This window comes from the organism of the source record quoted next, unplaced genomic scaffold (genome assembly GCF_019419815.1).
Source record: "Pyrus x bretschneideri cultivar Hongxiangsu unplaced genomic scaffold, Pyrus_bretschneideri_v1 Contig61, whole genome shotgun sequence".
Lineage (NCBI taxonomy): Eukaryota > Viridiplantae > Streptophyta > Magnoliopsida > Rosales > Rosaceae > Pyrus > Pyrus x bretschneideri.
The window spans coordinates 1,177,573-1,203,100 of record NW_025999800.1 but is presented as its reverse complement, the minus strand read 5'-3'; the positions used below and the strand labels follow the sequence as shown (position 1 = coordinate 1,203,100).

The following is a 25,528-nucleotide window of genomic DNA, read 5'->3' as shown; positions in this document are numbered from 1 at the left end:
ACTAGGACTCTGAATCGAGCTGTGTTGGCTAGTCGACTCCACCATTGCACGATATTGTCCACTTTGGGAGCTCACTAGCTTCGTGTTTAGTAGGAACTCTGAAGTTAAGCGAGTAGCGTGCTAGAGCAATCTCAGGATGGGTGACTCATTGGGAAGTTCTCGTATGAGTTCCTAGAAACAAAACTGTGAGGGCGTGGTCAGGGGCCCATAGCAGACAATATTGTGCTACTGGTGGAGTCAAGCCTGAGATGTGGTGGGGGCCCAGGCCGGGATGTGACAGTAATCAACAAGAGATTGTAAGTACGTATGTTGCACTTGAGGACTTACGTTTGATTCCCTCTCCCTCTCTCTTTCTCTCTCAATATTTCTTGTATGAAGAAGAAAATAATTCTACTACCACTACCACTAGAGTCCTAAGCTCCACAATATTTGACATATTTTGTATTTTTCCAGTATTTAAAATTCTAACCATCTCACTTCTATCAAATATTCTTATAACTCTTTAGGTAGTTATGACTATTTGAGTGGAAAGACTAAGGTGATTTAGAGTAATTTCACACATGTTAAATTGACATGGCTAGATCCCAAATTCAACTCAAAACACTCATCCACCCATTTTTGGGTCAGCATGGCTCACTAACCATGCCACCAGCCATATTGATGAAGAGTTCATGTCTAAATGCTTGATGCTACGTTAGCGAAGTCTTTTACTTTTTTTTTTTTTTTTGGCGCTAGGCATGTGCGCCACGCATACCTAGCTAGGAGAGTGATGCGACAAATTTAGTCGCATGGCCCCACCACAACGACTACTTACAATGTACTCAAGGAAAGGATCCTCTCCAGATCCTTCCTCCTAATTCACCAAATTAGAGAATCCAGGCCATTAATATTTAATCCAACGGTTACAAACAGGGCCTGCTTTAAAAGTTATAATAATTTTAGTCGTTAGATTAAATTTCAATGGTCTATATCCCTTGATATGGTGGATTAGAAGGAAGGAATCCAAAGATGATCCATTTCCTATACTTAACATATGGCCAAATCTAAAACGTCCATTTCAAATTCCTGCTCAATTCATGGTTCTTATTATTTTTCATAATAATAATTTTTTTTAAATCCAGAAAAGTTCAGAAAAAATTAAGGAAAAAATCACTTAAAAAATAAAAAAAATTACAACGGTTACATGTAATTATTATGTTATCTTATTAGGCTTTTAAGATGTACCAAAATTCATTTATCACAAGCTAAACAATATTTGAGATAGACATGGTGTGACAACCCATCCCTAATTTTACGATTTTATAAAATTTAAAATAGTGATTTGACAAAAATGTCCCTAGAGACAAGATCGTTGACTTTCGTTGACTATCATTTCGTGACGCATATGGGCTCTTATTTTATCGTCTTCTCGAAGTACTTGATAGTACAAACACATAGGCGCAAGCGAAATTGAATTTGGATTTACGACAAACGTTTTGATAAATTCACGTTGCAGGAAATATTTTTCTGTATTTTCATTGGTGACTTTGAGCTGTGTCAAGTGGAACCCACACCACTCCTCCCCTCACTCTCATGTCTCCTCTCAGTTCCTCTTCAACTGTATCGGACCTCTATCTCTCTAACTCTCACATTTCTTCACTATTTCTTTCACCTAACATTCTCTTTTCACTTTATCTCACTCAAACTCTCTCTTTTTCTCTACACACCCCGAGGGACCGTGCACCACACGGCACACTCACCTCCCTTCTAGCGAACTCCACTTGAACCACCGCCGACATCTCACTGCCTGGACGAGTTCCACGAAACCAAGAAGTATGAAGAAAAACCCAAGCTTTCTCGTCCCTCTCTTCTGTGCAAACCGTGACCACCATCACCATTCTCGTGACTAGACACAATCACCACCATTCTACTATGATAGACCATCATCTCCTCTCTCCTGCCGTTTTACTCAGGACACCCTAGTTCGAGATAGGGTTGCACAATGGCTTTGGCCACTGTTCATCGTCTCCTTCGACGAAACTTCATTTTTCTGACAAAGGTGAACCTTGAAAACCCCTAAGATCTTCGTAAATCGTATTTAGGAGTACATTTAGGATGTTTTTGAGATGTTTTAATGTTGTTTGGATGCAGAAATACCCCGAGAATTACAAACCCAGTTCTCCGACAGAGATCTGACGACTTTCAAGCCATTTTCTGGCCAACTCCGGCCACGGCTGAGGAAACTAAAGGTATATTATGATTCCTTGTCTTCTAAGCTTCGATTTGATATATTGGAAGGCTAGGTTTAGTGAAGATTTTTTATGGTCGGAGCTGGGATTATCCCAACGGTTATAGTGGCAACCGGCCTGAGAAAAAGAAGGAAAAAAAAAAAAAAAAAAAAAAAAAAAGGGCCCAAGCCCAAACCCAGATCCACTTAGAGGTTGAAGAGGAATATTATGTTAACCGTTAGTTGACTTTTTGGAATTTTCTCGGAAACCCTCTTAGGTTAATTTTGAAGTTGACTTTTTGGAATTTTCTCGGAAACCCTCCTAATTTCGAAGTTGACTTTTTGGAATTTTCTCGGAAACCCTCTTAGGTTAATTTCGACGTCCCGAGTCCCTTTTGTTGACTTTTTAGGGTTGATTGTTGACTTTTTCATTGACTTTTTAACAAAATTTGCCGGTGACCCTCCTTAGCGTATTTTGACGTCCTGATTTCAAATCTGCACTTCATTCCTCAAAATTTAATCGTCTTAGCTGAGTTTTACTAATGGTTCCCAATATTATGCTTAGGTGCGATTACTATTGGAGACTCCGACTTCTCACGTCCAAACAACTACGACTTCGCAAGTATGTGTTAGTGGGTCTTTTCTTTTATATAGTGTGTGTGTGTGTATATATATATGTATATAATTGTTAGTTTCTATTTATACATTTCATAAAGAGTTTTCTACAATACGCCTAGATTAACGTGATGGTTAAAAGATTTAGCACATTAATAGAAATTATGAAGTTATGTTACGTCTTATGAGATGCACATGTATGCATATTATTATTGATGCCATAATTATATTTACGGTTATGAATGATATTATGTTGACTAGAATTATCAAATCACTGTGGCATGACTATATTTATGTTATCTGCTCATCGTTTGCTGCACCGATGTTAGTACTTGCCCGGGTTAGGGCTAGTCTTTGACGTGTATGAGCACATCGCACCGTACGTGCACTTTGGATCCATTGTAGGTGCCAGTCATGTTCTAGATTGCTATAGGCAATTAGGACTCATATGTGTTGCGTATAATGACAGTCTTCACGTGATTGTAGTACTATAGCGTATATCATTTTTACACCTAATCCTGTTCATGTCATAATATCTCTGCATGAACTCGTGTGTCAGCATCTGTCGATGAGTACTCGATATGATATGTTTGCTTATGCGAGATTATGTGATTATGGACGTCACGTACTTATTTATGAAATATAGTACCGTATTGAATTCTTGAGATATTGTAGGTTGCGGTATGTCATGCGTAATATGTATATTTTGGAAACTATACTTGTTTTACGGCGAGAGGTTATAATGTTTTCAAAAAAGTTTTTATAAAACTTTATTTTGAGGCCCACTCACCATTGTTTTTTGCTCCTCCAGATTTTAGCAGCTGAGCTTTCGTATTAACAAGGATTCTTGGCAAATCTCGGTATGGGTGATTACCTTCGATGGTATAATTCTCAATCTACTCTACAGTAATTTACTTATGCTCTGACATCACGTGTGAAATGGGTTCATTCTCGCTCACTAGCGCACTCTTATACTTAGGCACTTTTAGGTTTAAATTTATTCACATTTTTGACATTACTATACTTTATGGCTATGTCACCTTCTTGGTGTCGGCTAGCACAGATCGATTCGGAGTCCAGGTTGACATTCTGGGTTGGGATGTGTCACATGGACATATGGTAAACATTAAAAATAAATAAATCTTTGTGAATAGTAAAGATCATGTTAGTTATTATTCACAATAGGTGGAGAGTGATTAGTAACAGTCATGATAGTTCTTTATTTAAGTAAATAATAACTGTCATAAGTCTAGTCCTAGATCCAAATCAACCAAAATCGGTGGAAATGCTCATAAATGATTGGTGGTGGCAACGATGAGTGATGGTGAGGGTAATGATGTCAAAGATGAAGGTTAGAGTGGTGATATTAGTAGTAGGGACACTACTTGGCAGCTGAAAGTTCAGCAACAACTTATGCTGATACCCAATCACAAATAAACATGTGTCCAATCAGTGTTTATAATTTCAATTATTTGAATCGTGTCCAAATATGATTGGGTATGAGCAGGAATTGTTGCTAAACTTTTAGCAGCCAAGTATTGTCCTAGTAGTAATGGAAATGTTCTTGTAATTGAAATTGTGGTGATAACCAATACACAATGATAATGGCCACAATTAAGTCATGGTATTAGAGATGAAAACAATGGTGGTTTGACTAGATGATTACTTCTAATGATTAAAAAAATTAAAATTTCACTTCAATCCTTGAAGAAAATTACTTTTTTACTAAACCTTATCGAAAATTAAAAACTAGTTCTAGTTTTTTTTTTTTTTGTTTCTTCTTCTTTTGGTTGACAACGGGGTATAAATCCGAAAGAAAAAGAAGATTGCATAAGAATATCACAAGGCTACGAAACTTAATTATATCTGCAATTAGCAATAGACAACAAGAACGAGGAATTTGCTTAAAAAAGACTAGACCCAAACTACATGACAAACTCAAACGAAGTAAATCATCAACAACAAAATAATTACACTATAAATACTTCACATATCCAAGCCAGCATATAGATACTTCATATATCCAAGCCAGCATAGATATTTCACACATGTTAATGCATTTTATCTTTTATTTATTTATTAGGCTATAGTAATTATTGCCACTTCTTTTGTGTTGGTTTTATAAAGAATCCCACAAACATTTCTTCTTCTAGACTAATATTTATAATATCTTATCTAAGATAAAAAATAAAATAAAAACTAACGCCATGTCCAAGTCAAAATACATATTCCACATATGTTAATGCGTTCATGTGACATCCCACATCGCCCAGGGAAGTGATCCTTGAATGTATATTCCCATCCCTACCTAGCACGAGGCCTTTTGGGAGCTCACTGGCTTCGGGTTCCGTTGGAACTCTGAAGTTAAGCGAGAAGGGGGCTAGAGCAATCCCATGATGGGTGACCCACTGGGAAGTTGCTCGTGAGTTCCCAAAAACAAAACCGTGAGGGAATGGTAAGCCCAAAGCGGACAATATCATGCTACGGTGGTGAAACAGGCCCGGGAAGTCGTCCCACCCGGGCTGGGATGTGACATTGGTATCAGAGCCTATCCCTGGCCGGAAATGTGCCCCTTGAATGTATATTCTCATCCCTACCTAGCACGAGGCCTTTTGGGAGCTCACTGGCTTCGGGTTCCGTTGGAACTCCGAAGTTAAGCGAGAAGGGGGCTAGAGCAATCCCATGATGGGTGACCCACTGGGAAGTTGCTCGTGAGTTCCCAAAAACAAAACCGTGAGGGAATGGTAAGCCCAAAGCGGACAATATCACGCTACGATGGTGAAGCAGGCCCGGGAAGTCGTCCCACCCGGGCCGGGATGTGACATTGGTATCAGAGCCTATCCCTGGCCGGAAATGTGCCGACGAGGACGTCGGGCCCCTAAGGGGGGTGGATTGTGACATCCCACATCGCCCAGGGAAGTGATCCTTGAATGTATATTCTCATCCTTACCTAGCACGAGGCCTTTTGGGAGCTCACTGGCTTCGGGTTCCGTAGGAACTCCGAAGTTAAGCGAGTAGGGGGCTAGAGCAATCCCATGATGGGTGACCCACTGGGAAGTTGCTCGTGAGTTCCCAAAAACAAAACCGTGAGGGAATGGTAAGCCCAAAGCGGACAATATCGTGCCACGGTGGTGGAACGGGCCCGGGAAGTCGTCCCACCCGGGCCGGGATGTGACAGTTCAGACGAGTAAAAGGCATTGCAGGATTGCAGATAATGGGTGAAAGACAGTACAAAAAATTCAATTTTCAAGTATGCGCATATGAATTTCAAAAGCGTAAGAAACTTAAATAATTAAAATTCAAAGAAGTTAAGAAAAAAATTGAAAGGTTGTGTACTGGCCAACTACGACATGCATTAAACCACACTACCAATTAAAGACAAAATTGAAAGGCATATATGCATTCGAACTGGCACAAATTAATACAAGAATGAAAATTCAAGTAAGACTAAGACTCTAACTCATGATCAAAGACGTGTTGACATTGAAAAAAACAATGATTTATTAGAAGTATTACGATTTCTAATGAAATTAAATCATACTAAGAAATTATACGTGACTTCACTTTTGCCTCTTCTTCTAGCCATTGACGTGGTTTTACAGGTTTAGTTTCACTCTTTACATTCAAGCTTTTTTCTGTGAACTTTAATTTCCGTTATAAACCCTAACTCATAATAGATGTCCATGGAATAGGATGTAATTTGAATTGAAATGATGATTGACCCTCCATGTGATAGTCATGTGAGTTTATTTAATGGAAGACTAACAAAAGTTAGGATTTGGATCTCAATTGCTAATAAGGCTTAGCACGAGAGTTTAATTAAAAGCATTTTCACCACAAGGTCACATTGAAAATGTTGTGTCCCCACAAGGACCACGAAAAAATTTTGCCTAAATTTTTTATTATTAGTTAGGCTAGAGTAATTATTGGTTTATTTTTTGTGTTGGTTTTATGAAGAATCCTATAAACACTTTTATTTTTTGAACAAACGATATTATCTACATTAAAAATGAGGGGTGGACTAAGCCTCACAATGAGCTAGCAATAATATGGTTCAAATTCGTCTTTAGCGAGAGTCGAACCTAAAACATCTCACTTACAAGTAAAGAGAAATACCACTAGACTGTTTTAGGCTAATCGTAGTTATTTAATGCCATATCCAAGTTATCTACATATTCTACATACTAGCCTTTCTGCACACGCTAATGAGCGTACAAAAGACTCTTTTTACGTCACGGCGTGCTACGTGCAACTGGTGGAACATTTTTTAATTATAAAGACATTTTTATATTTATAGCATATTATGCATGACGTACAATGTTTAATGTTATTTTTTACATTTATACTCGTGAAGAGACATATTTTATTTATTTTTTTAGTTAACAAATAGTATGAACTTTTGCACCGGTAATGTTTTAAAAGAAAACTAACGAAAAGTTCAAAAAAATTTCCTTTTTAATGAAAAGCTATTTTTAAAGGTATATTGAATAGTACCATAGAAAGATATAAATGTGGTTTTTGGTTAAAAGTGAACAGTATTGAGAGTGTTTTGTTAAACTCTCATATTTTAAAGGATGCTAAAAGAAACCACAAATGTTATTAACTTATTGTTCAATTGTCGTTCTTCCTTTGTTGATAATCCGAAAGGTCTCGTTTGAAGTTTTTCTCAATGAAACCATCTATCATTATTCTTTCGTGGTGTATAGAATTTTTTCATTATATAAAGATGTCTATACCATATATTAAGAAAACCCTCCTTGTCAAATTTTTTCCACTTTTTTTTCAATTTTGCCCTCACTTTTGATACACACTTTTGACAAAAAGGAGGGCAAAATAGTAATTTTGTACATTTTGACCCCATTTTCCTATTTTACCCTAACTTTTGATACACAATATTTACATAAAAAGGGCAAAAAGGTAATTATGTAATATTAAGAATATCCCCTTTTTTCCTATTTTACCCTCACTTTTGATACATAATATTTACATAAAGAGGGCAAAATGGTAATAATGTAATATTAAGAAAAATATGCCCTTATTAAGAGATCTCATCATCATTGTCTCATACATAAAGAGGGCAAAATGGTAATAATGTAATATTAAGAAAAATATGCCCTTATTAAGAGATCCCATCATCATTGTCTCATACTGTTCTTAAAAATTTTAAGAACTAATCACACCCCTTAATAAAAATAAAAATAAAAATAAAAAAATTGTTCACACACAAAGTGTGTGCTCATCTTCTAGTTTTTATAATTATAGCCTACCATGCAGAACGTACAATGTTTACATTTGTACTTTACCAAGTATTTCGGAGCAAACTCAAATAATATAGTATGGCATGGTAAGCAACAATATTAAGCAACCCCAACTTGAAATTCAAAGGAAATATTAAGTCCACTAACCATCCAATACAAAATCGAAAATAAAATGGATGGCATTGCAAATTTGCAATGGAATAGGCAAGCACGACATACCGTCCAATTATGAGTATTGTAAGTGAAAAGTTTTAGGTCGATACTACGTTATTATGATAGTCTCATTATATGAACAAACCCAAATCTCTCGCCTTAATGTAATAAATATTTGGTTGCATTCAAAGAAGTGCAACCATTCATTAATTTCCCGTTTTTAATAAAACCATAAGATTTGCTAGCATATTCTCCATCGGAGAGAATTGTTCCTTGAAAACTTCAATCTACACAAAAGAATGTTGAGAATAACTAAAATAAACTGTTATTGGCACTTCAAAATTTCATTCTATACTTTTCACAAACGTATTTTTCTTTCTAAATATAAAAAATTTAGAGTGCAAAATGAGAATTTTAGAATACCAATAACAATGCCCTAACTAAACCATGTCAACAATTACAACATTTCCAAATTTGTCAATTTTTTCTTTTTTCCTTTCCCAAAATAGAAAACCAAGATATTTCTATTATTTTATTTCATCTTTTCCTGAAAAAACCAAACCAGTCAGCCACAAGGGCAAAGGGGAAAGAAAAAAGCAAAGAAAACTACAACCAAAGGTGGGGAAACCAAAAGCCAAATAGAGACTACTTTCACAAAAGGGTCAAAGAAACTAAGCTAAGATCCAAGTACAGACAACAACTTCCATGACACGAGTACAATGTCATCACGGCGTAACCTGCCATGTGTAAGTTTTGCTCCGCTCGAGCATCAAGGAGCAGAATACCACAGTGAGTCTACACGATTTTGAGACGGTAACTAAATGGCTGTATTAATAGAGAAGTTGCCGTCATTTGGTGATTGCCAAATGACTTTGGTCATTTTATTTACATAGGAAGGGGATGGGCAGATGAATACAATTGTAACAAACATGAACACAAGGAAAATACATTACAACCCCTCCCCCCAACCTTAATCGCGAGTCAAGATTCCAAGAATGGCATGCTCCCATAGATATCCAATATCCGGGCATGACAGAAGGTTAATGCAACCATACTTTTACCAAATCTCCCGTCTTGTGATCTGAATTGTTTACTGCACCTCTTTCCAATGAGTTGTCTGCCACAACTGTAAGACGAAACAAGAGGAGCAAGAAATCAATTGTATATTGCAGGTCAGGGTTTAGGCGGTATATAAAAAGAATTCCCACAGTCGATTGGCGTATGCATCAATGGATTCCATCTATCAAATATCAATCGTCCTCCTCGGCCAATTCTTCCTCGGAATTTAATAGGTGGTGTGGATGCTCCATTTGTTACTGAAGAATCTGATGGGGGTACAATGCCTGCTGCTGCCAACTTTTCTGGAACTAGAGGTCTTGTAAATAACAAAACTGGCTCAAGGGGATCCTACACGAAGCCCAGCCAACAGTTCAAATTCACTTCTGAATCTCGTATTCAAATTAAATTCAAATGAATTTTGTTGAAACTCCCTAACAGATTACATGGTAGCTTACCAGATATTGAATTAATGACAATGACAAACTTCTGCAATTACTTATTGATAGGGTAGGGTAGGGTAGGGTAGTCTGATTCACAAGAACACAAACAACGTACCATTTTATGAAGCCACCCTTGTGGTGCATGCCGCCGCCTGAACTCTTGCTTCATGGTTCCTGTAGGAACCATAACTAAATTTGAATCTGTTAAAGGCGGATTAGGTATTGCAGGAGGTCGCATACGGGGCTGGCTGTTTGAAACATCATCCGAATCAACAAATTCGTCCTCACTTGAACCAAATTTGCAAGATACAGGTTGAAATCCAGGAAGGGCCAAACTATCTTCCAGGAGCTCAGTTTCATGCTGAAAAAACCATAAGTCATGCAACAATCAGCAACACATTAAATTAAACCATTATGAATTACATAGCCCAGAAGGTTTACTGAATTATATGCCTGACGGAAGGCATAATTAAAGGTAAACAGCAACAAAACTTTCCTTTTCCTTCACCTTTTTCTACCTTCTTTTCTTTCACCAATTTTTTTCTTTTGAGAAGAAATAATATTTGATAAGGAAAAATAAAACGGAAAAACTTTGAGTTTCAGAGTACCAAGTTACTCTTTCCAGTATCAACTACTAATTACGTCGTCCTCACTTACAAGAAAAGAAAAAGGTACAAGGTATTGACAGACAAATGTCCAGAATAGGACAAAAACAAAAAAAAAAAAAAAAAATTCTAACAGCATAAACCAACAATTGAAACATCAATCACCCCCAAAAGATAGACCAATCCCACCAATCCCAACTAAAGATTGAGATAAAAAGTCAAACAGAATGAAGAGATTGTCAAGGCCAATACTAAAAAGAAATAGTTAAAGCAAAAAAAGAGAGGAATATGCACTATACATACCTTGTATTTCATTTGGATTATTTGAAGACTAACTTCATTCTCCATGACTTCCCTCTTTTTCTCTTCTCTCTACATACAAATTATACGGAAGCAATGCAGCAGCAGTGAGGACAAATTCTTCGCAAGATGAATACAACGTCACTCAAGGGAAGTTTAAACACTTCAATAAAAGCACCTTGATTAAAGCCTCTATTATGGTCTTGGCTTGCTCCAGGTTGCGCCTAACCTGAGAATAGTCAATTCCAAAAGAAAAGCTTGCGACTGTTATTGTCAAATACAATATGTACTGACTGAAAAAAGATGAAGAAATTATTGAAAAAGTAATACAAACCTGGCGAAGCTTTTCAAATGACTGCACATTATTTTCCCTTCTTTGCATCTAATAAAAAAGACAAACAATAAGAAAGAGATATTTAAGAAATGTGTATAGGCAAAAACATTTAACTAACTAAAAGGCTTCGCCTTGAGGAAAAAGGAAAAGACAATTAAGTTTGTAATGTACCCTTCTTGTGTGCAGTCTGTGGGTTTTCTCCCTTGGTCTAAAGACATTGTACGGGTTGGTGTCATTAACTGGTGGAGGAGGCTGTAACATAAATGTAGATGAGAATCAAGATGTTAAAGTTTATCAATGATGAATAAATGATATGCAAGCGCATATAGACAGTGACAACATAAGCACAAAATCAAGTTATTAAACTAACCTGCAAACGCCGCAAAACAGGCTTCTGCCAACGTTCACGCTGCCAAAATTGAGTGAAAAGAATAAATATCATCAGAAATATTTAAAAAGAACAATAATTAGACTGCACTGCAAATTATTGTGTATATCATGAAAATCAGTGAGTTAGAGTTGTTTGTTCAATAATTTTAATTATTCTCCAACCCACAAGGAACGCAACTTACCGGATATTCAACAGTTCTAGTTGACTAATTCATTTCCAAACAATGTCATATATCCTTTAGCCTCTAAAGCTTGTAAGATAATACACACCTTCTCTTTCCAATAATTGTAAACAGACTGGATAACAGCATATCTGAGAGACTGAGCTTGTAAAGCCTACAGCAAAAGGAAACAAAATTCTATTAACTTCGAGAAATGATTCAACATGGCCCAAAATTAGAAAAAATATGCATCAAAATGCAACCATAAAAGATCTCTTGTAAACAGAGAAATGATTCAAGACGACCAAATACTATTTTTTAGCATCTTCATAAATAGAGAACGGCAACCTTTTCTGTTAAGGAACATGATACTATGTACCTCAGTCTCATTTAGTAAGACCTAACAAGAACCAAATTAACAAATATAAATAAACGATGCCACCATTTGTATATAGCCAATGAATGAAAAAATAACTTTTAACAACAAGCATTGATATTGGTCAATTCATCAGGAAAAAGAAATCAAAACGCACATCACCTCACTAGCAACATCAAGTTGTAGAAGTACAGGGATTGGTGAAGCAAGAGTAGGAGTTATAACTCCTGCTCTTTCTCGTGCCTTATGATCCAAAACCTCCAACTTAAAAAGAAGACTCTCAAGCCTGTATGTGTGAGAATACCTTACTGATTAGAATACCAAATTCGACTGAAGAATAGAGAAAATTAGATTAAAGCATCAGGCAGCTACTATTTTTGAAAACCGGACACGACAAAATTCAAACTTGAATGCTTGATTGTCTACATATTGCTCAAAATCAAATTCTTCTGCATTTATCAAATTACATTCTAATTAGAAATGAAAACTTAGATTGTGATTATATTGCTGCTGCTTTCGTACAAGCTATTTCTATTGTCATTAATTACTTGATAAAAATGTGGACGTAAAGGGTAGGCAAAATGATTACTTTTCAGGTGCAAGAATCTTCCTCTCTTTGTTGAACTCATACAGCCAGTCCTCATCCTCATTGTCTAGGTCATACTCCACAAATTCTCCGAGCTCGGCCCGAGCTGCAAAACGATAAAAAAAAGTGTCAGCAACACAATACGAACACGAAAATGGCGGTAACAAACGAGTGTGAATTCAACAAAACCTCCTCTAGCGCGAAGGTACGAATTGGGCTGGCCAAAAGTGCGAGAATAGTCCCTCTCATAAGTGTCCACAACAACAAACTGCGGAGTGGGTATTTCAGGAACATATTTCTTGGGCGTGGCGGGAGTCGGGGGTGCCTCCAGTTCAACGGTGGCGTCGGAGGCGAGGCGGATGAGCTGAGAATTGCGGGTGGAAGTTGGGGTATCATCGTCTTCGAAGTCCTTGACGGATTTGACAATGGGGAGCTTCTTGTGGATATCAACAGGGCGAGGCCTGAATGAAAGTCTACTCATTTCGACCTCTGTTCATATCTCTTCAACCCCTTTAAGGTTCAAGGAAAGAGGGAACCAGACAGTGGGGGTTATTAGGGCAAAATTAGGGTTTCGAATTGGGCATGGAATTGGTTGTGATAATTGGAGTTTCGAATTGGGGATGAAGGTTTATGTTCTGGTTGCTAGAGAATGAAGAATTGGGATCGATCAAAACCCTAATTGTGTGCCCTAAAAGAGGAGACGGAGACGGAGACGAAGCCGGAGAGAGGGAAAAAGGTGGTTTGTTCTCGTGTGGGAGACGAACACCTCTGCAGAGAAACCAGCTCGGATTGGATTGGATTGGGTTCAAATGTTTTGGGCCCACTTTTGACTTGAAACTCCCTACATAAAGGCCCAATCATAGCTTGTAGATTAGTAAAATCTTTTGTGGGCCCATTATTGGCCCCTCATATTATTTTCAATATTTTTTATGCAACGATATAAATACACTAAGGGGTTGAAAAATAAATGGGTTGCAAAATCAAAATTCTTGAGATTAGAACGTAAGACTTGTTGGAACATATTTTCCATCTCTCTAGAATAATGGTTCAATTTGGTCCTCATCTCTGCATGAGTCCTACTTATTTCAACGATCATTCCATAATGAGTAAGGCAACCCAGACTATAAAACAATCCACTCCAACTATGGATCGTTACCGAAAGAGGTCCTAAACGAACGCAATGACCGGAGTCCTAAGAGTATGTGGTATGTCACCCTATAAGGTCCAACTAGAGTCCTAAGGAGAGAATGGGTCTACTACCCCATGGACTCTAACCAGAGTGCATATTGTATATTCTCCACTTCATATGCAACCACTCTTCACTCAAATCCCATTAGGTCCTAGTCAGATGCCAACTACTGATCTAATTGGTTATACTGTAGCACTGCAACTGATTTGAGCCATACATCTAACTCCAAAGCTCTAACACTTCAGATAGTTGACTAAAGGCTCTGAAGAAAGTTCTAGACATGCGTATGGTCAGACTGCTCTGAGCCATGCTTCTGACTCTAACTGCTTTGACACTTTAGATAGCTGGCGGTGGGCTTTAGAGATAGGTTCTCACATGTTCCATTTGCTCTGAGCCATGCTTCTGACTCCAACTGCTTTAACCTGTATGACAGTTGGTAGAGTGGCATAGTGTGCACACTAGATAGACTTTGGGCGTCTATAAATAGGCAACTTAACGCTTCATAAAGTGTTGGACACTTCTTTCTCACTTAGAGCATTATGCTCATCTACTCACTCAAATATTGATTTGATCGGACATTTGATTTCACGACCATTTCATTGTCTTTGCTCTTGTAGATTCACCCGACTACTGGAATCATTCACTCCGCCCAAAGAAATAGACAAGAACACAACTTACAAATAACTAACTCAACAGGTGAACAGGTGAAAGACAAATAACTGTTTTCTGAACTCATTTGGTTTTAACTGCTGACTAACATTTATATACATTAAATGGTTCGGTAACAACAAATCTACAAGTAAAAATATGAAGAGGACTTTCCCAAATCAGCAAGTGGAAAACTAACCTATATCTCTATATTGTACAATTTTTTTCTGTGGAAGTTGCCTATCTGCCACAAGAAAGGAAATTCCATCTTTTCATTGTGTAACACATCACTATAAGGAGAAGCGTATGCTACGGGTTTCGGGCATTTTTAATGCTGTTTTTCCTGTTGGGATAGTTCAAAAGCAATATGCATCGAACAAGTGACTCGTTTCTCACTCCATTCGAAATTCAATCCATTCAAAACTATGGTAAAGAAGCTCGACTCTGTACCTATTGGCCCTACTCCATCGTAAAACATCTTCTGATCTGTAACAAGTCTTCTGTCTCCATACAAGTTCAAAAGCAATTTCTCAAAATTTGTGGGGAATGTTGCACGGCTTCAAGGTCAAGTACCAATAACTTGTAAGTGGTTCATCTTTTCAGTCTTCATAGGTAGATGTAACATGTACAAATATTTTCAACAGTATATGAACAAGCCCATAATTAGTTCCCTTCCAATGTGAGCATTTAGTAGTGCAATTAATGGAAATGTGATTTACATTCAAGGTATATGAACCAAACAGGTGCTCTGTTCAGGTTCCTCAACAACACCCAATGTTTTAAAAGGGGAAGGTGAAGCCAAGGTATTTCATGGATAGCCCCGCCTAGGTGAAAGCCTTGAGGTATCGCATCATGGGACCTAAAATTATTAATACATAGTCTAGTTGGAGGGTATCGATTTTAAGCTTAATCCGCTGACTAGAGGCGTTTTCATCACTGCCCCGCCTCCAAAGCCGCCCATGGGCAAGGCTTGTTTTTTAAAACTTTGATAACACCCTTGATAAGATTCATGAGACTTTTAGTTGAGATAAACTGAAATTTAAAGATCTAAAAGTCAAAGGAATTGAGTGGGAAAATTGGAGACATTTGGGAGGGGAATGGGAGAGGAAGATTGAGAAGCCATGGGAGGAGAGAAAAAAACAATTTTGTCGTTAGACTTTAGCTCAGAGATACCATGAAAAAATTTAAGCTAGGGTTGTAAACGTTGATTGCATAAACTCAACTCAATTAATTATGAGTGAGGTATGGACTTCATTATATAGAGATTACAAGATGAGGTTGGTTACAGTATAAACATATCATCTGATTACATTTGAAATTCAAAACTAAGTTACATATGAGTTTTAGATAAGGAAGGATTGTGATTCCTTTCTATTTGTTGAAGAGGTTGAAGAGTATCCAACTTGTGTAGTTGACTTGGAGAGTCCTTTACCATGCATTGCTGACGTGGAGAGAGATCTTGAATATTTGGTTTATCAAGACCAACACGTCAAATTTAACTTAAAATGGGGGTTGAAGAACGGGGATGCAAAAGCTTAAATTGTTAGAAGGTGGAGCTCAGAATTATTTTACATTCTACCAAAAATGCCAATGCTTATGCCAACTGTTGTCCAATTGAGAAAACTTCTATGGCATGAGCATGAGCATGGCATAACAGATGGCATAAGCAAGCTGATTCTATTCAATATTTATATAAACCAGAAGTTCAAGCTCGTACTGCAACAGATTCCAATGTTAAAGCACTATAAGGTTCGTGGCAGTTCAGCTATATCTTAATCAAGACAGAATAACTATGATCAATTATTAGAAAAGCATCTGTTTACAACTATACATGCCTCCAACGATTCATCTTGGATCAAGCAACGTTCCAAAGAGATAGAAGTGCTAAGTTTCTCCAAAATAGAGATTGGAGAAGAATGAGAAGGCATAATCATCTTCATCTGCACAATATCAGTGTTATCACTAATATGATCCTCAAAAATATGTTAGAGAAACAAACAAGTACAGAGTATCTGACTAGAACCTTACCTCGAGATCATTTACCTTGACCTCGAAGTGATCGTATAGATCTTTAAGTTCAAAGCTCGAAGGAATAGACTTGAAAGCTGAAGATAAGTTTATGTGCTTGTCCATAATCTGATGGATGAGATCCCATATCACATCTAGTCATAAGAATTAGGGAGCCTGCTTCAATTGCCTGTCAAAAATTGCATTTAGTTAATTCAATCCTGCATTAAGCGATGAATTTACTTTTTTCTCAACTTAGTTAAATTAATAGCATCAACCGCGGAACATTCTTTCCACAAAGCACATACGCCAAACGAACCAGTTGCCAAAAACTTGAATGATTACTTTGTGGTGAAAGACAGGGTATTGTGACCAATTATGGTTATTATCCTTTGGCAGTCATGTGCATGATGCACGTGGAATGCTGAGTGATCTCGCTTGTTTAAAGTTTATTATAGTTCATTTATGAATTTTTCAGCTGGGTTCCCTCAGCAGGGTTCTCATTTTGAAATGAAAATTTATCTGGCGTTTGAAGAAAGGATGAAGACCAAAGTCCTATGGGGGGTGCACTGTTTTTTCTGTGGTATATGTCGACTGGATGGAAAGGAATCTTCAAAGATCATAAGGGGGGGGGGGGGGGTGGTTTAGAAAAGACTTGGGGCTAGAGTAAGGTTTTGGGCTTCGTCGTGGGCATCAATATCAGAAGAATTGAAAGGCTGCTTCAAGAGATGTTTTTGCTATGAATGTAGATCTCTTTTGTAATTCTAATGTCCTCTGCATCTAGTGTACTTTTTGAGTTGACCAATTGAAATTGTTTGTCTTCAAAAAACAGATATAAGAAGCATTAATATAGTCAAAAGGCGAAAACAAAAATTTTCTGTGGCACATTGATCAGTGGAATTACCGAGTTACGCTGCTCTGATATGGCATCTCTCCACGGAACATTTATGATAATATTGAAGATACTAAAATCCCACACCAGTTTCCTAAGATGAGATAAAATGTATCTGCAAGTAATAACATTGATAACTGATCAATCTATATATGGACAAGAACATGGGATGGGCGTCAAAAATCTGTAAAGGGTAGAGGTTAGCAATGGAACATAATAGTGGCAACAAGAAGACTTACTCAGCTTTTGATAACAATCAACCATTTACATTTTCTATCCCATTTAGTGACAACAGAACCTGCGGCACGTCACATTTGGGGCATCATGGGTCAAAATCCATTGGTTATCCAATCATGAGGCATGACCAGCCGATTCATTGTAGAGAGTCACGTTGCTTGCTGCTACCATCTAGTCGTTATAGCAGAGGTTGTGAGCCAGAGGAGAGGTGCTGAGGTGGTCGTAAATTCATCACAACTACAAGAGATTGATGAAACTTCAAGCCATTACCAAAAGTCTACCCTTTTCAGATGAAGAAGGTGTCCATTCTTTGATATATACACTATATATATTGTTCTTTATCTAATCTCATTGTGAGATCAGTATGATGTGATCGCGAAAATCTGATGATATGTATTTCATCTCTTTGAATCCTGTCTGATTATCACCATTGTCCTCTAGTTATCTTAATTGTTCCAAATATCAAATGGCCATGTCCAACACATTTACCCCTTGCGTCGTTGCTCACTTGTTGTGCTCTGTTTGCATTGAAATGACGAATGAAAAAATTCTTAAATATCTGCCCATGGATCACGACCAGGCATTTCGTTGCAAGGGGTGACGATGCATGCTTCATCATTGAACTCATATACAATGATTGTGAGGGGGAGAATAGGTGCGTAGTTGGTCTTCAATTAGAATAAGTCTTCCGAAACATAAGAGATAATGATCTTCAAGACATTACCATTATGTACATATTTACTATATAGTTCTTCATCTAACTATTTTGTAAATATGATGTGATTATAACACATAATCTTTCTTCTTCATTCATCAAATGACGATATTTCTTTGAAAACTAATTCTTTGTTGACCAAGTGGTCAGCGATTTTGTAAACAAATGTGGTAAACATATCACTCTAATTCATAAAAAATGATCATGAACACATAATCGTATCAAAAATTCAAGGGACAAATTGACTTTTGAACCAGCAGATATGTGAAATCTACAAATATACGCTAACATAGCTGCCATAAGAACTTGTCTATTACAATAACGGGCTAACTTGTTTATACATGAGTAGAAAACTAAGTTGCAAACAGTTCAAACAAGAAAATCTTAACATTGCCCTTTTAACTTGTAAATTTGCTACATCAGTGCAAACAAACCTCTCCATCTGAAACTAGTAGAATGGAAATATGTGGTCATCTGCTACGATTGTGGAAAACCCGCAAATCAATGTCCTCGTTAGTTTTTTGCCATTTAAAGTTTTAACAGTGCTGAAATGATCAACTTGATATTGGCCAACAATATATCTGCTACAGGCAGCTTAAGCTTAACATAGCTACCATCAGAACTTGTCTATTACAATAACGGGCTAACTAGTTTTTACATGAGCACATAAAAAGGTTGCAAACATCAAAATAGAAAATCTTAACATTGCCTTTTTAACATGTAACTTTGCTACATTAGTTGAGACAAACCTCTTCATCTGAAGCTATCAGAATGTAAATATGTGGACATCTGCTACGATCTTGGAAAACCTACAAATCAGTGTCCTCGTTAGTTTGTCACCATTTAAGGTTTTAACAGTGCTGAAATGATCAACTGGATATCAGCCAACAATATATCTGCTATAGGAAGCTTAAGCTTAACTAGTTTAGCTGCTTATCCAAACAACTTTATGACACTAGTAGAACTTTAAGGAAAAAAAACAGACAAACTTGTAAGGTTTAGTTCAATGTTCTTTTTTTAGAACAATTTCAATTCTAAGCTGAAGGTCAAAATTTAACTGGTTCCCGGGCTTTGAGATTTTCAAATTTTACGGGTAACTGTAGATTGAGCTCACTAGTTTTAAACAATGCAACAAAGATACCCATACATACCACGTTGTCTGAATGAGGATCCATGACATTTCTTAAAACATGTTACCAATTTGCGTGTTGTTTCATCCACCTGATGATGTGTGTATTTCTCTTTTGAGAAACGGAAAGACTGTGGTGCAGAGCAAGTTTTGAACATAGTGGATTTTCCTAACCCTTAATTGTGATTCACTAATACTAGCTTCAAAATTTTGTATGATCAAGCTACGAAGTAATGAAATTCTATGGTAGAAGATAAACATCATAAGATATGTTCTGGTGTACTATGACCTTAAGTTTGCAGCTGCAAAGATATGGAAAATTGGTAATTAATGTAGTGACATGGAAACTTTATTTCTTTAATATCTTCTTACCATCCCTTAATTTCACTTTGGTTGCCCATTTGTTCATTTTTGTTTTAAATTTCTTAAATTAAAAAAAAAAAAAGAAAAGAAAAAGAAAAAGTGTTTCGACAACTGTATATTTTTTACAAAACCAAGACCCCGGTTCAAAGTCCAAACAAATTTCTAGCTTCACCCTTCAATCCAAAGTTGTCGTGTTGTTGAAAACCATATATAGAAATTTAAAGTTACAAAACAAGATGTCATAAAGACATTAAACCAACAATGAATAAACAAAATTACAACAAATATTGCCTAAAATTCCCAAATGCCTTCACATTAAGAGTTGGTTTGGTATTACTATGCTTTGAAAAAAAGCTGATTCTGCTGTGTTGTGAGAATAAGCAGCTGTGAAATAAAGCAGCATAGTATTTGGAAAACTTTTTTGTAAAAGTGCTTTTGAAAAAAAAACGCAGCATTACAGTGTTTGGTAAACTTTATGTAAAACAGATGTGAAAAAATGCCGGTTTTTCAAAGCTGGGTTTTGCAGCTTCTTGTTTTTGGCTTTTTTTCACCCAAAAATGTGAAAAAAAGCTGAAGCTAAATGTTTACCAAACACAAAAACACCTCCCAGCTTTTTTTGATACCAGCTTTTTTCAGAATCACCTTAGTACCAAACCAAGCCTAAATAGGGAATTTCTCAAATCCATGACATCATCACCTCCTCCAAATCCCATCTGATCTCCCACAATCCTCATTATCTAACTAGTCTCTATAGAGACCAAGTTGAACCTTTTAAATTTTTTTTTGAAGAAATGGCCATGTCCAAAACGATTACACTTTGCATCCTTGCTGTCTTGGTGTGCTCCGTTTTCATCGAAACAGTGAGTGCAAAATCCATTAGTTATCCAGTCATGAGGCACGACCAGCCCATTCATTGTAGGGAGTCAAGTTGCTTGCCACCGCCATCTAGTCGTTATCGCAGAGGTTGTGAGCCGGAGGAGTGGTGCCGAGGTGGTTATAAATTAAAATAAATCTTCACAACCACAAAAGAATGATGAAACTTCAAGCCATTACCAAAAGTCTACCCTTTTCAGCTGAAGAGGGTGCCCATTCTTTTATATATATATATATATATATATATATATATATTGTTCTTTATCTAATCTCATTATGAGATTAGTATGATGTAACCACGAAAATCCCCTTATTCATTACTAATTAATTCATAATTGTTCCTAAATACAATCAAGTTCAGCTTTCCTTTTTTATTATCCGCATCAATGACTGTTACACGAATCTAGCAAATATTGAATTCAATACAAGACGTGTAGCGAAAAGCTATTCAGTTTCGTTGTTTCTAAACAGGCAATATATTTGGAAGAGCAATATATGACTCTAGACTAAGAACTAGTTGATTCTTATTAACCAAGTTTACATGTCAACTCGATCTCGTATTCAGGTAACTAGGTCGCCAGAAGAGATATAACTCTAGACAAGAACTAGGTTATTGTTGGTAACTAAGTAATGACATCTGCCCATGGATCACAACCAGGCGTTTCATTGCAAGGGGTGACGATACATGCTTCATCATCGAACTCATATGATTGTGAGGGGGAGAACAGGTGCGTAGCTTGCCTTAAATTAGAATAAGTCTTCCGAAACAAAAGACATAATGATCTTCAAGACATTACCATTATTTACATATTTACTATATAGTTTTCATCTAACAATTTTGTACATATGATGTGATTATAACGCACAATCCTTTTCTTCATTCATCAAATGACGATAGTTCTTTGAAAACTAATTCTTCGTTGACTAAGCGGTCAGCAATTTTGTAAACAAATGCAGTAAACACATCACCCTAATTTGTAAAAAGTGAGCATGAACACGTACTCGTATCAGAAATTCTAGGGACGGATTGATCTTTGTAACAGGTGGATATGTGAAAGCTACAAATATACGCTAACATAGCTACCATGACACACCCCGACCGAAATCAAGGCATGCGGACACTAGAAAATTCTCATGTGAGTTCTCAGAAACAAAATTGTGAGGGCATGGTTGGGGCCCAAAATGAACAATATCGTGCTACGGTGGAGTCGAGCCCGGGATGTGACATACCATCAGAACTTGTCTATTACAATAACAAGGTAACTAGTTTATACATGAGCACAGAAATAGGTTGCAAACAGTTCAAAATAAAAAATCTTAACATTGCTTTTTTAACATGTAACTTTGCTACATCAGTGGAGACAAACCTCTCCCTCTGAAACTATCAGAATGTAAATATGTGGTCATCTGCTACGATCTTGGAAAACTCGCAAATCAGTGTCCTCATTAGTTTGTCGCCATTTAAGGTTTTAACAGTGCTGAAGTGATCAACTGGATATCAGCCAACAATATATTTGCTACAAGCAGCTTAGTTTAACTAGTTTAGCTGCTTATCCAAAAAACTTTATGACACTAGTAGAACTTTAAGGAAAAAAAGCACACAAACTTGTAAGGTTTAGTTCAACGTTCTTGTTTTAGAACAATTATACTTCTAAGCTGAAGGTCAAAATTTAATTGGTTCCCGGGCTTGAGATTTTCAAATTTTACGGGTAACTGCTGATTGAGCTCACTAGTTTTAAACAATGCAACAAATATACCAATACATACCACGTTGTCTGAATGAGGATCCAGGACATTTCTTAAAACATGTTACCAATTTGCATGTTTCTTGTTTCAGCCACCTGATGATGTGTGTATTTCTCTTTTCAGAAACGGAAGGACTATGGCGATGGAGGAAGCATTGAACATAGTGGATTTTCCTAACCCTTAGTTGTGCTTCACTAATACTAGCTTAAATATTTCGTATGATCAAGCTACGAAGTAATTAAATTTTGTGGTAGAAGATATACATCATAAGATATGTTTTGGTGTACTATGACCTTAAGTTGCAACTACAAAGATATGGAAGGTAGGTAATTAATGTAGTGCCATGGAAACATTGTTTCTTTAATATTTTCTTACTATCCCTTAATTTCACTTTGGTTGCCCATTTGTTCATTTTTGTTTTAAATTTCTTAAATTTAAAAAATAAAAAATAAAAAAGCATTTCGACAACTGTATATTTTTTACAAAACCAAGACCTCGGTTCAAAGTCCAAACAAATTTCTAGCTTCACCATTCAATCCAAAGCTGTTGTGTTGTTGAAAACCATTTATAGAAATTTAAAGTTATAAAACAAGATATCGCATTAAACCAACAATGAATAAACAAAATTACAACAAATATTGCCTAAAATTACCAAATGCCATTACATTAAATAGGGAATTTCTCAAATCCATGACATCATCACCTCCTCCAAATCCCATATGATCTCCCACAATCCTCATTATCTGACTAGTCTCTATAGAGACCAAGTTGAGCCATTTAAAATTTGTTCTGAAGAAATGGCCATGTCCAAAACGTTTACACTTTGCATCGTTGCTGTCTTGGTGTTCTCCGTTTGCATCGAAACAGTGAGTGCAAAATCCATTAGTTATCCAGTCATGAGGCACGACCAACCATTTCATTGTAGGTTGTCACGTTGCTTGCCACCACCATCTAGTCATTATAGCAGAGGTTGTGAGCGGGAGGAGTGGTGCCGAGGTGGTCGTAAATTAAAAAAAATCTTCACAACCACAAGAGAATGATGAAACTTCAAGCTATTACCAAAAGTCTACCCTTTTCAGCTGAAGAGGGTGCCCATTCTTTTACATATATATATATATATATATATATATATAGTTCTTTATCTAATCTCATTGTGAGATTAGTATGATGTAACCACGAAAATCCCCTTATTCATTACTAATTGATTAATAATTGTTTCTAAATACAATCAAGCTCAGCTTTCTTTTTTTATTATCCGCATCAATGACTGTTACATGAATCTAGCAAATATTGAATTCAATACAACACGTGTAGCAAAAAGCTATTGAGTTTCATTATTTTTGAACCGACGATATATTTGGAAGAGCAATAACTCTAGACTAAGAACTAGCTGATTCTTATTAACCAAGTTTATATGTCAACTCAATCTCGTATTCAGGTCACTAGGTCGCCAGAAGAGATAAAACTCTAGACAAGAACTAGGTTATAGTTGGTAAACAAGTAATGATATCTGCCTATGGATCAGGACCAGGCGTTTCATTGCAAGGGGTGACGATGCATGCTTCATCATCGAACTCATATACAATGATTGTGAGGGGGAGAATAGGTGCGTAGCTTGTCTTAAATTAGAATAAGTCTTCCGAAACATAAGACATACTGATCTTCAAGACATTACCATTATGTACATATTTACGATATAGTTCTTCATCTAACTATTTTGTAAATATGATGTGGTTTCATCCACGTTGTCTGAATGAGGATCCATGACATTTCTTAAAACATGTTACCAATTTGCGTGTTGTTTCATCCACTTGATGATGTGTGTATTTCTCTTTTGAGAAACGGAAAGACTGTGGTGCAGAGCAAGTTTTGAACATAGTGGATTTTCCTAACCCTTAATTGTGATTCACTAATACTAGCTTCAAAATTTTGTATGATCAAGCTACGAAGTAATGAAATTCTATGGTAGAAGATAAACATCATAAGATATGTTCTGGTGTACTATATATGACCTTAAGTTTGCAGCTGCAAAGATATGGAAAATTGGTAATTAATGTAGTGACATGGAAACGTTATTTCTTTAATATCTTCTTACCATCCCTTAATTTCACTTTGGTTGCCCATTTGTTCATTTTTGTTTTAAATTTATTAAATTAAAAAAAAAGAAAAAGAAAAAGAAAAAGTGTTTCGACAACTGTATATTTTTTACAAAACCAAGACCCCGGTTCAAAGTCCAAACAAATTTCTAGCTTCACCCTTCAATCCAAAGTTGTCGTGTTGTTGAAAACCATATATAGAAATTTAAAGTTACAAAACAAGATGTCATAAAGACATTAAACCAACAATGAATAAACAAAATTACAACAAATATTGCCTAAAATTCCCAAATGCCTTCACATTAAGAGTTGGTTTGGTATTGCTATGCTTTGAAAAAAAGCTGCTTCTGCTGTGTTGTGAGAATAATTAAGCAGCTGTGAAATAAAGCAGCATAGTGTTTGGTAAACTTTTTTGTAAAAGTGCTTTTGAAAAAAAAACGCAGCATTACAGTGTTTGGTAAACTTTATGTAAAACAGATGTGAAAAAATGCCGGTTTTTCAAAGCTGGGTTTTGCAGCTTCTTGTTTTTGGCTTTTTTTCACCCAAAAATGTGAAAAAAAGCTGAAGCTAAATGTTTACCAAACACAAAAACACCTCCCAGCTTTTTTTGATACCAGCTTTTTTCAGAATCACCTTATTACCAAACCAAGCCTAAATAGGGAATTTCTCAAATCCATGACATCATCACCTCCTCCAAATCCCATCTGATCTCCCACAATCCTCATTATCTAACTAGTCTCTATAGAGACCAAGTTGAACCTTTTAAAATTTTTTTTGAAGAAATGGCCATGTCCAAAACGATTACACTTTGCATCCTTGCTGTCTTGGTGTGCTCCGTTTGCATCGAAACAGTGAGTGCAAAATCCATTAGTTATCCAGTCATGAGGCACGACCAGCCCATTCATTGTAGGGAGTCAAGTTGCTTGCCACCGCCATCTAGTCGTTATCGCAGAGGTTGTGAGCCGGAGGAGTGGTGCCGAGGTGGTTATAAATTAAAATAAATCTTCACAACCACAAAAGAATGATGAAACTTCAAGCCATTACCAAAAGTCTACCCTTTTCAGCTGAAGAGGGTGCCCATTCTTTTACATATATATATATATATATATATTGTTCTTTATCTAATCTCATTATGAGATTAGTATGATGT

General features: G+C 36.5%; 1 protein-coding gene and 1 long non-coding RNA gene across 3 annotated transcripts; both read right to left on the bottom strand.

Moving 5' to 3' along the window:
• Window positions 1-9,035: 9,035 nt before the first annotated feature.
• LOC125471790 lies at window positions 9,036-13,071 on the bottom strand. 2 transcript variants are annotated; one of them, XM_048572551.1, is made up of 12 exons: window positions 12,673-13,071; window positions 12,487-12,589; window positions 12,060-12,183; window positions 11,901-11,921; window positions 11,631-11,696; window positions 11,341-11,379; window positions 11,142-11,222; window positions 10,971-11,018; window positions 10,815-10,865; window positions 10,640-10,708; window positions 9,847-10,092; window positions 9,036-9,639 (listed from the first exon to the last, which is right to left on the bottom strand). In XM_048572551.1, exons 1-12 carry the CDS (start codon window positions 12,962-12,964, stop codon window positions 9,406-9,408), a joined length of 1,374 nt encoding a protein of 457 aa, XP_048428508.1. In that variant the 5' UTR covers window positions 12,965-13,071; the 3' UTR covers window positions 9,036-9,405. The 2 variants fall into 2 exon arrangements, with proteins under 2 accessions (XP_048428508.1, XP_048428509.1); XM_048572552.1 differs by lacking the exon at window positions 11,901-11,921.
• A 3,925-nt stretch (window positions 13,072-16,996) lies between these two features.
• Window positions 16,997-17,540, bottom strand: LOC103936850. The gene is made up of 3 exons (XR_007253840.1): window positions 17,459-17,540; window positions 17,232-17,334; window positions 16,997-17,146 (listed from the first exon to the last, which is right to left on the bottom strand). It is a non-coding gene; the product is annotated as an uncharacterized LOC103936850 (long non-coding RNA).
• Between the last annotated feature and the right edge of the window lie 7,988 nt (window positions 17,541-25,528).

Coding starts and splice junctions, on each gene's coding strand:
- LOC125471790 (XM_048572551.1), bottom strand. CDS start 12,964: ATGAGTAGACTTTCATTCAGGCCTCGCCCTGTTGATATCCACAAGAAG. Junction 11,922..12,059: donor AACTTGATGTTGCTAGTGAG/GTGATGTGCGTT, acceptor GGTTCTTGTTAG/GTCTTACTAAATGAGACTGA. Junction 10,866..10,970: donor CATTTGAAAAGCTTCGCCAG/GTTTGTATTACT, acceptor GACTATTCTCAG/GTTAGGCGCAACCTGGAGCA.